This window comes from Anolis sagrei, chromosome X, assembly GCF_037176765.1.
Source record: "Anolis sagrei isolate rAnoSag1 chromosome X, rAnoSag1.mat, whole genome shotgun sequence".
Classification (NCBI taxonomy): Eukaryota; Metazoa; Chordata; class Lepidosauria; order Squamata; family Dactyloidae; genus Anolis; species Anolis sagrei.
The window spans coordinates 21,877,804-21,896,403 of NC_090034.1; the positions used below are offsets into that span (position 1 = coordinate 21,877,804).

The 18,600-nt window shown below is 41.9% G+C and overlaps 1 protein-coding gene across 2 annotated transcripts in view; it reads left to right on the plus strand.

Moving 5' to 3' along the window:
* PRKCB (protein kinase C beta) overlaps window positions 1–18,600 on the plus strand; it is a 107,527-nt gene that overhangs the window by 79,792 nt on the left and 9,135 nt on the right. For both annotated transcript variants that reach the window (XM_060786462.2, XM_060786461.2), the window contains exons 12-16: window positions 184–246; window positions 1,747–1,885; window positions 6,305–6,385; window positions 7,200–7,307; window positions 14,942–15,082. In XM_060786462.2, coding sequence (XP_060642445.1) covers window positions 184–246; window positions 1,747–1,885; window positions 6,305–6,385; window positions 7,200–7,307; window positions 14,942–15,082 — 532 coding nt within the window. The remainder of the gene's footprint in view (window positions 1–183; window positions 247–1,746; window positions 1,886–6,304; window positions 6,386–7,199; window positions 7,308–14,941; window positions 15,083–18,600) is intronic.

Below are 18,600 nucleotides of genomic sequence, written 5' to 3' on the forward strand. Positions count from 1 at the left end.
CTGCCCTTCCCGGTCTCTCTTAAGGGACCCCCAGGGAAGGAGGCATGGGGGAAATGGCTTGGCAGCCCTCATGTTTCCTCCCTTTGGGTTCCTTTCCCTTATAATCAGACCCTGGAGTGCCTCGCTGTCATGAATCCCCCGATCAGCCTACTTTCTCCTTTCCCCCAAATCTTTTAATTCCAGGTTCTACGCCGCAGAGATTGCCATTGGGTTGTTCTTCTTGCACAGCAAAGGAATAATTTATCGGTAAGTGGCTCCTTTCCACCGCTCCAGGCAGCATCAACATAAAATAAGTAAATAAGTAAACAACAAGTAAATAAAACACGGAAAGTAATGTGGTGGTTTTTTTCAAAGGCTCGGGGATGTCAGTGCCAACATCCCACATCAAGCAGATAGATTTGTTATCTGTCTTGACGGTGAGTCTTTCAAGCAGCCATTGCAAAAACCCAGAATTAGTCCAAAGGAAACAGAATCCGAATCACTAACTGATGCAGATATGAGAGGAGATATGATAGCCATGTATAAATATGTGAGAGGAAGCCACAGGGAGGAGGGAGCAAGCTTGTTTTCTGCTTCCTTGGAGACTAGGACGCGGAACAATGGCTTCAAACTACAAGAGAGGAAATTCCATCTGAACACGAGGAAGAACTTCCTGACTGAGAGCCGTTCAGCAGTGGAACTCTCTGCTCCGGAGTGTGGTGGAGGCTCCTTCTTTGGAAGCTTTTAAGCAGAGGCTGGATGGCCATTTGTCAGGGGTGATTTGAATGCAATATTCCTGCTTCTTGGCAGGGGGTTGGACTGGATGGCCCATGAGGTCTCTTCCAACTCTTTGATTCTATGATTCTATGATTTAGTTGGCAAAAAAACCCCCAAAAAACAAAAACAACTGTATTTGGGAACATTTTAGGATGATTTTCCTCCACCTAAAATCTCACAAATAGCCTGGACTCAGGCCTATGTAAGTCCAAGATGCCTCTGTATTGTAGAATCAGGGCAGTTTGGCCCCACTTTAACTGCCATGGCTCAATGCTATGGGATCCTGGGAGTTGTAGTTTGCAGAGGCAAACTTGGACTGAGAAGGCCTTGTAAAGCTGACACTCCCAGGATCCCATAGGAGTTACAGCAGTGCCAAACTGCTGTAACTCGATGCACCCAGAGAAAACTCAATACCTTGTTAAACTACAAATCCCAGGATCCCATCTCATTGAGCCATGGCTTTGTTGTTGTTTCTGCTGCTGCTGCTATTTATAACCCACTTTATATCTCCCAAAGGAGATTCAGTATTGATGCACTCAGAGAAAACTCAAGAGCTTGGTAAACTACAAATCCCAAGATCCCATCTCATTAAGCCATGGCAGTTGTTGTTGTTGTTATTTATAACCCACTTTGTCTCTCCCAAAGAAGACTCAGTATAGATGCACCCAGAAGAAACTCAAGATCTTGGTAAACTACAAATCCCAGGATCCCATTGCATTGAGTTGTGGATAGATTGGGATCAAACTGCATTCATTCTACAGTGCAAACGCACGAAGAGAAGGGTCATAGCTTTGGAACACTACAAATCCCATGATTCTATAGCATGGGGTCAGACTGCATTCCTTTGCCAGAAAGGTCCTGATCTGCCTAACTGGACTTCTGGTGAAATTTGAACTCAGGACACATTTAAAAATGTATCAATTGCTAGTTGCCATAGATGGCTATTTATACGATATTCTTCTCCTTCTCTCTGTGTTTTAAACCCTGCAGCGACCTGAAGTTGGACAACGTGATGCTGGACTCCGAAGGGCACATCAAGATCGCCGACTTTGGCATGTGCAAGGAGAACATCTGGGACGGGGTCACCACCAAGACCTTCTGCGGCACTCCGGACTACATTGCACCCGAGGTCAGAGAGAGAGAGAGAGAGAGAGAGAGAGAGAGAGAGAGAGAGAGAGAGAGAGATGCATATACATACACACACACAACACACACATGCACAAATCCCTTTGGCTTCTGCTTTTACCCCAAACTCTTGGGGTGAGTAAAGACTGCCCAACCTTCCAGACTACAAAAGTTTGGATATCTGAATGTTGTGGGAACATAGAGGTGGAAGGGATCCTCAAAGGCCATCTAGTCCAACCCTCCCCCAAATAGAGAGCTGACAAAAAAAATGTCCTTATTGGAATTACAACTTCCAGGATCCCATCACATTGAGCCATGGCAGTTAAAGTGGAGTCAAACTCTTTTTATGGAATCTTGGGGGAGGATGACAGGGAATAACAACAACAACAACATCCACAACAACAACAAATACAATTGTATTACCCACTTGATGACAATAATAATAATAACTTTATTACTCACATTATGATAGTAATAAGTATTATCCACATAATAATAATAATAATAATAATAATAATTTATTACACAAATGATGATGATGATAAGTATTTTTATTACCCACATGATCATGATAATACATTATTATTATTATTATTATTATTATTATTATTATTATTTGGTAATACAGATATAATCATATAGGTAATAAAATACATATTATCATTTTCATCATCATTTATTATTATTATTATTATTATTTGAAACACAACAGGATGAGTGCACACTACACAGCAAACAAGATCACTATACTGGCTGTTGTATTGGATCACATGTCGGACACTTCTCAAATGTCTAGGACTGTGTGGTGTATTGGAGAGTAATGTGTGCAAATCAGAGTAGGGTGGCCTTTTGCAGCTGACAGATAGTAATTTTGTCAGTGCCGATTGTGTTTAAGTGCAGGCCAAGGTCTTTAGGCACTGCACCCAGTGTGCCGATCACCACTGAGACCACTTTGACTAGCTTGTGCCAGAGTCTTTGCAGTTTGATCTTTAAAGCTTCATATTGTGTCGGCTTTTCCAATTGTTTCTTTTCAATCCTGCTATGTCTACTCACCCCAAGAGTTTGGGGGAAAGCAAAAACCAAAGGGATTATTATTATTATTATTATTATTATTATTATTATTATTATTTGGATAATACAATATTATTCTTCACATGATCATGATAATAATACAATTGCCCACGTCATTATTGTTGTTTTATTATCCACATGATGATGATGCAAAATATTTTTATAATCCACATGATGATGATAATATTTCCCGCCTCTCCTTGTGGCTCGGGATACAACAGTACAATAAAGCAGCGATAGGAAACATTACCAGGCCAATTAGATTAGACACAGATGATCAAGACAGTTTTAAACAGTGTATTTTAATATTGAGACAAATGTTTTTTAATGTTTATGTATGCATATAATGAATTCTTGTCCCGGCATTGAATGTTTGCCGTATACATGCTGTGCTCCACCCTGAGTCCCCTTTGGGGTGAGAAGGGTGGAATATAAATCTATATAAATACAAATGTAATTCTTGTTTGTGGGATTAACAGAACTCAAAAACCACTAGGGGAATTGACACCAAATTTGGACAGCATATGCCTAACAACCCAATGTATGTCCTTCACTCAAAAAAATTTAGTTTGTCATTTGGGAGTTGTAATTGCTGGGATTTATAGTTCACCTAAAATCAAAGAGCATTCTGAACTCCACCAATGATGGAATTGAACCAAACTTGGCACACAGGACTCCCCTGACCAACAGAAAACACTTGAAGGGTTTAGTGGGCATTGACCTTGAGTTTGGGAGTTGTAGTTCACCTACATCCAGAGAGCACTGTGGACTCAAACAATAATGGATCTGGATCAAACTTGGCACGAATATTCCATATGCCCAAATATGGACACAGATGGAGTTTGGGGGAAATAGACCTTGGCATTTGGGAGTTGTAGTTACTGGGATTAATAGTTCACCTACAATCAAAGAGCATGCTGAACCCCACAAACAATAGAATTGGGGCAAACTTTCCACACAGAACCCACATGACCAACAGACAGTACTTAAGGCCATCCAATTCCCTTCACGACGCGAGAAAACATAATCAAAGCCCTCCTGACAAAGAGCCATCCAGCCATAGAAATAGATAGATATATATGATTCACACACAGATATAGTATCATAGATTTGAAAGGGATCCCTAAAGAAGGACAATGATATGCTGCATGTTCCAGAGTAGCCACATCAACACTGACAAAGAAACAGCAAGAAATACTGTTTTCCCACAAGCATCAAGATATTACATAGATTAGAAACCAACACTTTCTCATTACTTTATTTTCCAGATCACCAGACTGGGCCACAGCAATGCGGGGCAGGGGACGGCTAGTGCTATAAATAAATAAATAAATAAATAAATAAATGGATTAAAACAGAGCAATCAACACACAATGCATGTTATAATACATACAACAAAATGCACACAAGGGCACACCAATAGAGTGCAGCTTGGAATTCACAAGTTACAATTCTCGAATCCTACTGAAACTGCAACTAATAAGATCCCACCCATTGTTAAAGTGGTTCCCAGCAGCATGCCTTATTTCAGAGCAGCATTGCCTTCCCTTGAGGCTGTGTGACTTGCTCCTTCAGTGGCTGAGTGCAGGATTTGAACCCTGCTCCTCAACCACGCTGGCCTTTTCCTGCTGCTCTCTTGCCATCTTTCCTAAATGAATATCAGCCCCTGGCAACACCTTCCCCTCCCTGGCGGCCTGCAAATGCCGAACCGTTTTGCGTGCTCCTCCTTCTCGGAGGGAGACATTTAATTACTGGCCCTAATGTGCCTTGCTTTCCCTCGTTCTGCCAAGATTATTAATGCGGGAAACCTGCCATGATGGATGCGCTCTCAGAGCTGGAAAAATGCCCAGTTGCCTTTCTCTCCTGCGCCAAGAAACCCATTGCGTTCCATTCAATCCCTTGCAACAAAACGGGCATCTGCCTTGAATGCTGGTTCGTTCCCAGTGCTATGCGATACTGGGAGTTGTAGTCTGCACTCTTTGGCAAAGGAGGCCCAAGGCCTTGCAGAGTTGCAGCTCCTTGGATTCTATAACATTGAGCTAATTAAAGTGGTATCGAACTGCGTTAATTTGACAGTGCAGATGAGATTGCAGACAAGGAGAGTATGGTGCCACTTTTGGAGACACTCAAAACCCACTTTCTGGACCCTAAAAATACCCCATATTTGGACAAATCTGGCACAATTTTGCAGCAATGTTTGCCCCCAGATTGATCCAGGAAGCCAAAATGCATGCAGGGATGTAATAATAATAATAACCGTGTCTTCCCAACAGGAAAGGGGCACACAAAAGCAGCAACAAATCAGGTCAAGTATTGTAGGATAAACCTAGTTTTCAGGGAAGGGGCAGAAGTCAACCATAAGGGAAGGAAATGTGTCTTTTCGGGGCTCTTTGCTCAGAGCCCGAGGCATCGCCATCTGTTCCTTAATGCAAAACCATTACGCAGTTTATTCATCCTAATTAGGGATTTCTGTTTGGGGGAAGATTCATATATATTCAGACGTAAATGCAAATGCAACTGCAGTAAAGCAGAGGCTCTGTCAATGCTGTGAGATCCTGGGAGTGAAGCAACTTTGGCAGCAAAAGACCTTGCAAAACTACAACTCTCAGGACCCCACAGCCTTGAGCCACAGTGGTTCAAGCGGGGTCAAATTGCAACAACTCTCCAATGAAGATGCACCTTAGAAACAATCCAGAGTAGCAACCAGATCTTGGAGTTTGGACATTGGAATGCAACCTGTTACCTCTAACTAGTGCATGCTTGCAGTCATAATATTAATGCATAGAAGGCACTGTGTTGCTTCTTCACTGATGCATTTCTGGAGTAATAATATTAAGGCATAGAAGACAATCTATTACTTCTAATTGGTGCATTTCTGGAGTATCAATATTAATGCATAGAAAGCAATGTGTTACTTCCTAACTGATGCATTTCTGGAGTAATAATATTAATGCACAGAAGGCAGCCTATTCTGACTGATGCATTCCTGGAGTACTAATATTAATGCATAGAAAGCAATGTGTTGCTTCTTAACTGGTGCATTTCTGGAATGATCATATTAAAGCATAGAAGGCAATGTTTTACATCTAAGTGATACATTTAATATAAGTGCAGCAATAATATTAATGCATGGAGCAATGGGACTGGACATCCCCTTCCCCACAACAACAACAACAACAACAACAACAATAACAACATGGCTCCCTGGTGCTCACCCTGGCCCACTCCTGTACCATTGGCCTTAAAATCCTTCCAAACTGAGCTACAGATCTCTCTGTGTGCCTTTCCTCTTTTGCCTCCTGCTTCCTCATCCTGCTCTCCTTTGGCGCAACTCGCCTTGTGTCTCTTGCAGATAATCGCTTATCAGCCCTATGGGAAATCAGTGGATTGGTGGGCCTTTGGTGTCCTGCTCTACGAAATGCTGGCCGGGCAGGTAACTAAAGTGGCTTTTTATGAAGTTTTCATTGGGTTTTTTGGAGGCTGGGAGAGAGGGTTTTGCATGGATTTTGCTGGTGGCATGTAGGGCAGACAGGCTATTATTATTATTATTATTATGGTGAAATATTTTATTAGGCTATTGTTTTTGTGAAATTGTTATTCTATTATTATTGTGCAATATTATGCAGTTACATTATTAGGCTACTGTTATTATGTGATTGTTATTCATTATTGTTGTTGTTGTTGTTGTTAATAACTTATGTACCCGGTGAAGTATGAGTTATGCATTTTGAAATGTTATTTATTAGAAGTAGTTCTTGTTTGGTTTTGGGCTGCATGAATGGTCTTAACAGGAAATGCATAGAGATTATTATTAGGTTGTTGTTGTTATTATTATTATGCAATTGTATTATTAGGCTATTGTTACTGTGTAAGTGTATTATTATTATTATTATTATTATTATTATTATTATTAGTTTAAGCAGCTGAGGGGGAAAAGGAAGTGTCCTGAGGGTGTGAGGAATTGGGGCCAAGTTTGCCCATGCCTGCTATAGAAGGTGCTGAAGCTATTTCAGAATTCAGCACCATGGACAGTCAACCCCCCCCCCCCCACACACACACACACAATACAAAATTGAATCTGAAAAAAGATCCTATATAACCCAGTACAGAGTCCCGTCCCAAAAGGATGGCACCACCAAGATGCCTCTCAATCCTGTTTCCCCGTGACTTTTGGGGCCTCCGTCAAACAGAAGAGTGGCAACAGACCTAAATGGCTGTCTCTTTAAAAAGGTCCCTTTTTCCTCCAGGCCCCCTTCGAAGGTGAGGATGAAGACGAACTCTTCCAGTCCATCATGGAACACAACGTGGCCTACCCCAAATCCATGAGCAAGGAAGCGGTGGCCATCTGCAAAGGGGTGAGTGCTGAACGTGTGTGTGTGTGTGTTATTCCCATTCTTGCTGGCCTTAATTCTCCTTTAAAGGCATATTTTCCTAGCGCTAGATCCTTGAGCGTCTCCAAAGCCTCCAGAGACTTGTGTGGTTTCTCAGGGAGGCTCAAGTGCTCCTCCATAACCCATTCTCCTCAAAATAATACCAAATGCTGAAACCCAATCTCTGCATGTATTTTTATTTATAAACCAGCATCCAGTGCGTCTCTCACCCTTCTTGAGGTTTGGGGTAAATAATTGAGGCAGATTTCAAGAGTCTGGCATTATTGTGTCAAAAGACAGGGAAAGTGGGCCACATGTGGCCCCCAAATCCCCCTTTAAAAACCCTGTAAGACTCAACTGAGATTTAGGTGGTTTGCATGCATTATTCTTTGGTTGTTTTGCATCCATTATTATTTTTTGGTGGCTTGCATGCAAATTTGAGATGGTTTGCATGCATTATTTGGATGGTTTGTGTACATTATTTGGATGATTTGCATTCATTACTATTTTGTTGGTGTGCATCCATTATTTTGGTGGCTTGTATGCATTTTTAGGTGGTTTGCATGCATTATCTGTGTAGTTTGTGTACATCGTTTTGATGGTTTGCATACATTATTATTTTGGTGGCTTGCATTCATTTTTTGAGTGGTTTGCATGCATTCTTTGGGTGTATTGTCGAAGGCTTTCATGGCTGGAATCACTGGGTTGTTGTAGGTTTTTTCGGGCTATATGGCCATGGTCTAGAGGCATTCTCTCCTGGCGTTTCGCCTGCATCCTGACGTTTCGCCTGCCAAGAGACCTTTCGGTCTCTTGGCAGATGGCTAAAAAGCATCCTTTGAGGATCCTTGCCATAGATGCAGGCGAAACGTCAGGAGAAAATGCCTCTAGACCATGGCCACATAGCCCGAAAAAACCTACAACAACCCAATTCTTTGGGTGGTTTGTGTACATTATTTTGGTGCCTTGCATGCACTATTATTTGGTTGGTTTGCATCCATTATTATTTCAGTGGTTTGCATGCATTTTTGGTGATTGTATGCATTTTTGGGTGACAGGAAGGCAAGCAATGTTGCACCCAACACATTGCAACATATTGCTATAATCTACAGAGAGAAATGTGGCCCACTTCAAAGCTTCAGAGAGGGATCCATTTCCTTTCCGCCTTATTTCCTTCCTCCTCCATTCCAAGCAGAACGCCACAAATTGCCAAGGGAGAAGAAATGATTAAAACATCTGCTGGATTATCTTATTTTTTAATGGATTCGTTTCCCTTGCTCATGGCAAATCCCGAGGCTGGATGGAAATGAATCGAAGCAGAAGTAAATTTGGAGATGAGCCCAAGCTGTTCTGGACATTTCCTTGTTCCCCTTCTATATTTTGTGCAGAAGAAAGCACACGTCCAAACAGGCCAAAATCCTGTTCGCAGGTCTGCTAGACCTGTGGAACTGTGGCTACATTGTTCTGGAAGGAAAAGTCCTTTGGAAAGGAAGGAAAGCAGTTGTGATAAGTTCACCATAATGACTGGAAGGTTCACAACCTCAATAATATGGCACACTGTTTATATATATGTGTGTGTGTGTGTGTGTGTTTAAGCCTTGACTGAGACCACAAACAGGGACATATCATCAGCTGTCAAGATGGAGTTCATCAGACTCCTAAAACAGATCAGCAAACAGCTGGATGATTAAGTTTAATATTACATCAGTTTCCTAAGCTGGCAAGAGTCCTGATTTGGGGAGAAATGCAGATTATTATTATTATTATTATTATTATTATTATTGTTGTTGTTGTTGTTGTTATTGTTACAATAATTATATAAATATATGTAATAAAATATAATGTAATAAATATAATAAATGTTTAAAAATAATAAATATAATGATAAATACATAATAAATATATAAAACAATTAAATGTATAATAATAAAATACATAATAGTAATAATAATAAATATAAATAAAGTATTGTTATAATAAATATTTAATAAATATATAAAACAATTAAATGTATAATAATAATAAAAATTATTCTTTGGAGGCTTTTAAACAGAAGCTGGATGGTCATCTGTTGAGGGTGCTTTGAATGCGATTTTCCTGCTTCTTAGCATGGGGTTGGGCTGGATGGCCCATGAGGTCTCTTCCAACTCTATGAATCTATGGTTCTAATATATAATAGTAATAATAAAAATATAATAATATAATATATAGTAAATATACAAAAAGAGAAGAAAGAAGAACCAAACTGATTGTAAACACTGATGTTGATGGCAGTGGTATTGTGCAGATGGGCAACATAACGCAACCACTATTTAACATCACAAGTGTAAATGTACCCTTTGCACACACAAAAAGCACCACGGAGGTGCGCTTATCTTTGCAAAAAGCACTGATCTCTCTTCTTTTGAAGCTGCAAGGAGATGCAGTGTTTTTCTCCCCCCGAAGCACTTGGCTGAACCCTGTCAGCGGCCGGCACTGTCGGAAAAGGGCAGAGAGGGCTCCTTAATGAGCTGCCCATCCGGACGATTGGCCTTTATGGGGCATTTCTCCCCCCCCCCCCCCCCCGGTGCCCTTTCGGTCTCTTGGCAGATGGCTAAAAAGCACTGAGATCCCTGAGATGGCTAAAAAAGCACTGAGGAACCTTTGGTTGTGCATTTGCTTTGGCATTGGCTCAGTTGATTGGTTATACTGGTTTTGTTGCACCTCGCAGAAAGATCTTTGGGTACAGGACAGCATATTGATGTTTCAGTGGATAAATAATGAATGAATAAATAAAGCCTGGGCAAAGGAAGGAGTCTTGTTTGGCCCTCCCTTTGCTGTATCTCTCTTTGGCATCCGTTCCCGCTGCCTCTTATCTTGGAAACGGAGGGATAGGATATTGCACCCTCTCTTCCTCCTCCCCATCTTCTCCTATTGCTTTCACGTTCGGATGATAAACGGCAACTGTGTGCGTGTCCTTCTCTGCCTTGCGGTTTCATTAACCCAAACTGGACGTTTCTCTCCAGCATTCGGTGTTAATGAAACAGAGATTGTTTTTGCGTCTCTGTAAATAGCATGCCAGCCAAAGCACTTCATTGCTTTCCTTCTCTCAGGTGGGGTTTGGGAGAGGTTTTCCTCCAAGTGCAATCAACCCTCTGCATTTGTAGGGTTTGCTTTTGGATTAATAAGGTCTCTTTAGGAATCTTTGATTCTAAGACTAGCATCTGCCATAAAGATGAGTCTTATTTTGTTTGCAATTTTCCCCATTTTTGCAGGGCCGGCATAGGACTAACACCCACTGAATAAGCTGTGTTGACCAGGCATTTTCATGGGGTCTATAGAATGGTTTTAAAGCCTTTATTTAGCTTAGTTGTACTAATTGTATCCAGTGTTTCTTGCACATGGGTGACTTCCCCTCCTGTTTATTTCACGGAGAAAACCTTGCAGCCCAATGCAACAGAGTTGAGGCTAGTCCCTATGCTTTCTATTAGGCATGCAAACAATACTTGCAACATGTGTTGCTGAAGGATTTTATGGCCAGAATCATTGGGTTGCTTTGAGTTTTTCAGGCTGTATGGTCATGTTCCAGTAGCATTCTCTCCTGACATTTCATCTGCATCTGTGGCTAATGGCATCCTCAGAAGTTCTGTTGGCAGTATTTGTGTGTGTGTGTGTCAGGAGCAACTTGAGAAACTGCAAGTTGCTTCTGGTGGGAGAGAATTGGCCATCTGCAAAGATGTTGCCCAGGGAATGCCTGATGTTTTACCATCCTGTGGGAGGCTTCTCTCATGTCCCCCCCCAAGGGAAGCTGGGCTGACAGACAGGAGCTCACCACACTCCCTGGATTCAAACCGCTGACCTTTCAGTCAGCAGTCACAAAGGTTTCAGTCACAACAAAGGTTTCAGTCACAACCATCTGGGCTGCTCTGTTGACAGTGAAGCAAGTGGAGTGTATATATATCTATGGAATGTCCAAAGTGGGAGAAAGAACCCTTTTCTGTTCAAAGCAAGTGTGGATGTTGTAATTAGCAAGCTTGAATAGCACTGAGTAGCCATGAAGCTGCAAAGTCAATCAGTGAGGGTATCTGCATAGAGGTAGCATGGCCTCTGTTGCCTGAATGCACCTCTGTTTGGGAGGTGTAAGCTGGCACTTGACTGTTTGCTGATGGATCAACCTGGACATTGAATATTATTTGAGAACACAGAAGATCAGTCTGACAACCATTATATCAGACTACACAGAGAAACCTTTGAAATCCACAAGCATGTGGACAAGTTCAACAGAAAGGGGAAAATCATGAAAATGAACGAAATCTGTTTAGCAGTATTAAAAAGCGCCAGAATCAAGATAGTAAATAAAGAACGCCACTCAGAAGCAGGAAAACTCCAGGCAGCAAACAATCAAGTGCCAGTTAACACTTCCCAAACAGAGGATGCCGCCAGGCAACAGCAGCCAGGCTACCTCTATACAAATACACTCATTGATTGACTTTGCAGCTTCAAGGCTACTCAATGCTATTCAAGCTTGCTAATTACAACATTCTCACTTTCTTTAAACAGACAAGGGTTCTTTCTTCATAGAATCAAAGAGTTGGAAGAGACCTCATAGGCCATCCAGTCCAACCCCCTGCCGAGAAGCAGGAATATTGCATTCAAAGCAATCCCGACAGATGACCATCCAGCCTCTGTTTAAAAGTTTCCGAAGAAGGAGCCTCCACCACACTCCGGGGCAGAGAGTTCCACTGCTGAACGGCTCTCACAGTCAGGACGTTCTTCCTAATGTTTAGATGGAATCTCCTTTCTTGTAGTTTGAAGCCATTGTTCCGGGTCCTAGTCTCCAGGGAAGCAGAAAACAAGCTTGCTCCTCCCTGTGACTTCCTCTGACATATTTATATATGGCTATCATATCTCCTCTCAGCCTTCTCTTCTTCAGGCTAAACATGCCCAGCTCTTTAAACTGTTCTTCATAGGGCTTGTTCTCCAGACCCTTGATCATTTTAGTTGCCCTCCTCTGGACAGTCGCCCTCCTCTGGACTAAGGAGGGCGACTTCCACCTTGAACATTTCACAGATTGATTGATAGATAGATTAGATATACATATTCCTCTTGCCTCACATCCAACAAGCCTCTGAGGATGCTTGCCACAGATGCAGGCAAAATGTCAGGAGAGCATGCTGCTGGAACATGGCCATACAGCCTGAAAAACTCACAGCAATCCAGCAGTTCTGGCCATGGAAGCCTTCAACAACACAATACTTGCAAATGTTCTCCTTGGGTTGCATCTGCACTGGAGAATGTATGCAGCTTGACACCACTTAGATGGCTATGGACCAATGCGATGGGATCTTGGGAATTGTAGTATTGCAAGCCTTCCATGCCAGAAGAGTGTAAACTACAACTCCCAGGGTTCCATTGCATGAAGCCATAGCAGTTAAGGGTGGTATAAAACTGCATTAATTCTGCAGTGTGGATGCACCCCAAAAGTCTTCTGGAATCTTGCCCAAGATGGAGGAAACTTGGCAAGACAGGAATGGACAAAGCTTTGTATCCATGTTTTGTATTATTAGAGTCGTGGAGGAGAAAGAAGAAGAAAACATGGAGGAGAATGAGGGTGAGGAGGGGCTCTGGAGAGACACATAATTAGAAGGGACTCCTAAAGGACATTTAGTCCAACCCCTTCAGCCAGGCAGGAAGACACAGCCAAAGCACCCCAGACAGATGGCCATTTGGTCTGTTTAAAAACTTCCAGAGAGTTTTGATCATTACAGAAAAGGCGTGCTGATGCTGGACAAATGTAGGAAATGTTTAAAGTTTTATACTGTACTTTGTGGATCAAGTTGCAGTAATTACCACTAAAATGGATGAGTTTCTAGTTAAGAAAATAAAATCTGTTGAAAATGATGTTTGTGATTAACCCCATGGAGCGACTGCAGAGGAAACGACACAAGAATGTACTTTGCACAGTAAAGATGGCATGAAACATATACCAATCTATAATATAATATAATCTATATCGAAACACATAATAAAAGTGAAAAAATGATGTATGCCTGTGGCTGGTGTGTCCATTTACACAGATAGCCTCCCACTTCCATGAATAGCCATAGTTCCCATTACTCAAGAGACACCGAAGACTCTCCCTCCAATGACACTGAAGGTTATAGAGAGCACAATAAACATGTACAAGAGCCCTGCCAACGTCCTCCACAAACACCATACTGCCCACCATCCAAGTGAAGGCTTTCATTTGGAGACAATTTCATCCTAGATTTTATGTATTTCCTCCACCACAGACATCCCAGTATTTCTGACTCTCTCCATTGGTTTGGAATTTACATGACCACTTCCTCTCCTTTTCCTATGGAACACAGCAAACAAAGGAATTGATCAGCAACTGAACATACTACAGCGGTTTGGGGAGAATTAACCATGATTTATAGGAGTTGTAGATACTGGGATGTATCGTTCACCTGCAATCTAAGAGCACTCTGAACTCCACCAACAATGGACCTGGAACTATCTTGGCACAAAGAGCCCCCATGACCAATAGAACATACTTGTACTCTTTGGGGGAATTTCATCTTGATTTGAGGGAGTTGTAGTTCACCCAAACACTGATGGATCTGGACCAAACTTGGCACACAGACCTGATATGCTGAAATTTGATTACCGGAGGGGGTTTTTTTGGGGTGTGGTGGGGTGAACTGACCTTCTTTTCTGGGAGTGGTAGTTCACCCTCAACCAGAGAAACTGTGACCTCCACCGATGATGGACCTGGATCAAATGTGGCACACAGAACCCTTGTGACTAACTCACAAGGGAGGGGGTTGAGGGGACTGACTCACCATAGTGGGAGTTGTAGTTCATCCTGTAAGCCAGAGAGCACACTAAATCCCAGCAACCATGCATCGAGAGCAAACTGGCCCAACATAACAAACTTTATTTACTGATGTAGTTTCTCGGGGTTAATCTGGCATGATGTGAGTTGTAGTTCACCCACAACCTTATGCATTTTTGTACAATTAAAATTTTGACTTTTTCAAATAACCCAGGCATTGTCGGGTACCCAAGCTAGGTTTTATAATATAATATAATATAATATAATATAATATAGGAGCCCCCAGTGGTGCAGTGGGTTAAACCACTGCACTACTGAGGTCACAGGTTCAAAGCCGGGAGTGGCGTGAGTTTCCTCTGTCAGCACCAGCATCTGCCAACTTAGCAGTTCGAAAACATGCAAATGTGAGTAGATCAATAGGTACCACTGCTACGGGAAGGTAACGGCATTTCATGCAGTCATGCCGGCCACATGACCTTGGAGGTGTCTACAGACAACGCCAGCTCTTCAGTTTAGAAATGGAGATTAGCACCATACCCCAGAGTCGGACACAACTGTACTTAATGTCAGGGGAAAACCTTTACCTTTACCTGTAATATAATATAATGTATCTATTGTATGAAACTCTTATAAGAGGTTGGTTTGACATCCAGTTTGCTGGTAAAGCTGAATGACCATCTCGCGGAAGGATGTAGGTCTCAAAAATATGTTCCCAACATGAAAAGTTTGGAAAGCTCTGTCTTAGAGGGGCACACCAAACAGTGCAGCCATGCTTTATGACAGGAGTTTTCCTCCTTTTTTGCAGTTGATGACGAAGCATCCGGCCAAGCGCTTGGGCTGCGGCCCCGAAGGAGAGCGCGACATCAAAGAGCACGCCTTCTTCCGCTACATCGACTGGGACAAACTCGAGCGGAAGGAGATCCAGCCCCCGTTCAAGCCCAAAGCTGTAAGTGCTCCCCTCTTTCCCCCCTCCTTTTCTTCCTTCTTTCTTCCTTCCTTAAAACAGCAGGAAGACGCTTCCAGGAAACAGAGACTGTGCTCTGCAGGAACATCATGCAACCCAGACCCAGTTTGGACACTAAAGGTGCTTTTATTGAGTGTCCAGCCTGCCTCCCTTTCTCATGGGATGTTTGCAGGGGGTCCAAATAATATACAAATAGTGATATTACCCAAGATGCTATGTGATGCTGGCAATAGACAATACAACTGCCCAGGAAATCCTGGTGCGGCTAGAATTGCATTTCAATAATAATAATAATAATAATAATAATAATAATAATAATAATTTATTACTCGCATCTTTTTCATCTCAAGACGTAGTTAAATACATCTATACAATCACATCTTAAAATATAGTTAAAATGCAACCATGAAAGTATATATGAAAACATATATACATCCATGTCCTTCCCAGTTTTGTTTCCTTTCTGGTATTAGCAAATAATAATAATAATAATAATAATAATAATAATAATAATAATAATTTTGTTACTAGTTTTCCAGGCTGTATGGCTATGTTCCAGAAGCATCCTCTCCTGACATTTCGTCTGTATCTATGGCAGGCATCCTCAAAGGTTGTGAAACCTCACAAATTTTGAGTATGCCTGCCATAGATGCAGGCAAAATGTGAGGAGAGGATGCTTCTGGAACATGGCCATATGACCCGGAAAACTCACAAAAAAACAGTGATTCCAGCCATGAAAACCTTCGACAAAATAATAATAATAATAATAATAATAATAATAATAATAATAATTGTTTCTATCCATCTCTATTCATGGCTTGGGCAGATTACAGAATAATTGAAACACATAAACGTTGTAAAAATACCAAAAATACACATATTCAAATGCATTTCTATAAGGGATCTATTGCTCACCATGGCAGCCATTTATTTCCTACAGGCTCATGGGCTGTGTGTGTGTGTGTGTATGTATGTGTGTGTGGCAGTGAATAGGGAAAATAGAGGGTTCATTTGCTGCCTTCTTTGGGACAAGCAATGGATCATTGGTGTGAATGCGCCTTTGACCCAGCATGGGATCTACATTGCACAAACCAATGTAGTTTGACCCCACTTTTAAGTCCTGTGGAGCTCAATGCTATGGAATCCTGAGAGTTGTAGTTCGGGGGTGCACTTTTGGATTTTAAAGACCTTGCAAAGCTACAATTCCCATGAATCTAAAGTAGAGAGTGGGGTCAAATTGCCTCCATTCTGTCATTTAGCCTCCCATCTGGAATGCCCCTAATTGTGTTCTCTTATTGTTCATAATGGGAGCCAGTGCTCCTCCATTATCAAAAATTCCCCACAAGAAGAAATCTAGCTTGGAGCCTGACCCTGAGATACTATACTAATATATGGCGCTGCACCCAGTGCCCCAAAAGGCCTTTTCTTTGCTGTTTGCCACCTTCTCTGCTTGTGTTCCACTCACTTTGTTTGTGGGTAAAAAAGAGTCCCTTTTTTGCAATCCATGCAATGTGCTGCTTAGTGTTTTGCTCGGGGACAGTGCTGCCTCCCTGAATCATTGATGGAGCTGATGGGAAGGCACTCAGCAGGTAAAAAGCTGCAAAAACCCTGAATACTTTATGAGAAAACAGCCCCAAAAGTGGGTGGAAACTCCATGTCCCCAGGTTTTTTTTGCTGCCGTGTCTGTCCCTCTCCCTGTAATGGAGGCATATACATATATTCCCCAAAAAACTATTCCTGGGTTTGCAGAAACCCTGAAATGAAGAATCTAATACTGATGAGAGTCTTTGCAGTTGAGACTTCTTTTTGCACAGAAAGCAGTATTTTCTACACATAAAAGAGAATGTTCCTGTACTGAAATATTATTTATCTGAGCCGAAGACTGTTGTGGATTTTGCACAATGGAACAACATATTGATTCAATGGACCTTCTCTACCTAGACCTAACAATAGTTGTGAGTTTCACTTCGAAAGCAGGACATTGTTGTTGTTGTTGTTGTTGTTTACCCCTGGAAGCAACATATTCACTACCAAGGGTACTGCTGCATACGTTTCTCCCACTGGTTATAAGCCTATTAACCCTTGTTGTTTTGAACTCTGCACATGGTCAAGAGGTGCAATGCAGGTATCTGTAACATGCAAAGGCAAGGAGTGCAATATTATTGAAAGTAGGGAAGGATTCCTTTCCATGGTTTACTCCTTTAGGGTCCTTCTTTGCTACCAATCATAAACCTATTCACCCATCGCATTTTGAACGCTGCACATGCTCAAGAGGTGCAATGAAAAGCAGGGTGTGCATTTCCATGGAAAAGAGGGAAGGGTTTCTTTTTTTTCCAATGTAATTCTTTTCCACAGTTTACTACTTTCCCCAAGAGTATTTGTTCTTTTCTACCAGTTATTGGCATCTTATACTCTGTAACATGGAAAGGCAGGGAGTGAATTCCCATGGAAAGTAGGGAAGGATTTCTTTCCACAGTTTCCTCCTTTCTATAAGGGCCCTTCTTCTTTGCTACCAATTCTACTCTTTGCATTTTGAACTCTGCACATGCTCAAGAGGCGCAATACAGGTTTCTGTAACATGCAAAGGCAGGGAGTGCATTCACGTGGAAAGTAGGGAAGAATTTCTTTCCAAGGTTTACTCCTTTAGGGTCCTTCGTCTTTACTGCCAATTATATGCCAATTCACCCTTTGCATTTTGAACTCTGCACATTCTCAAGAGGCGCAATGCAGATTTCTGTAACATGGAAAGGCAGGGAGTGCCATTCCCATGGAAAGTAGAGAAGGATTTTTTTCCATGGTTTCCTCCTTTCTGTAAGGGTTCTTCTTTGGTGCCAATTATTTGCATTTTGAACTCTGTACATGCTTGGAGACGTCTGTAACATGGAAACGCTTGTGCCTTTCGTTGTTGCAAAGGCGAATGGGATTTCATGCCCTTTCTCTTTACTGCCTTTCTTTTGGCTTTCCTTCTCTGCCAATATTGTCATACGTGTATATGTATGTATATATATATATATATATATATATATATATATTCAAATGAAGCTGGCCTTCGGCAGATGATTTATCTGCTCCGAACAGATTGATCCTCAGTGTGCAAAAGGCGAGTGAAGGCGGCCTTTATGCGCTCGGCTGGCCTGGCCCGATGGTCCCTGCATACCAATTGCCAGCCGCGGTCGGTTGGCAGAAGCCCAAGCCGCCCTTTCTCAATATTTACACGCCACCCTTGAGATAATTACGGAGCTGAGTGGGTTTTTATATTATTATTATTTATATCTATCTATCTCGCACACATACTCGTGCATCTCAATGTGCAATCCCTTCTTTGTATGGAACCCAGTGATTTGGAAGGACTCTGTGCTTTGATGCTGCAGCAGAAGCACTTCTGTGTTTTTAAAGTCATCGTTATATAAATCCCAACCTGGAATTGTCTTAATTAAAATGATCAGAGAGGGTTTTTGCAAGACTCCGCATGGATGGAAGACATTGTGGGTCTATGCCAG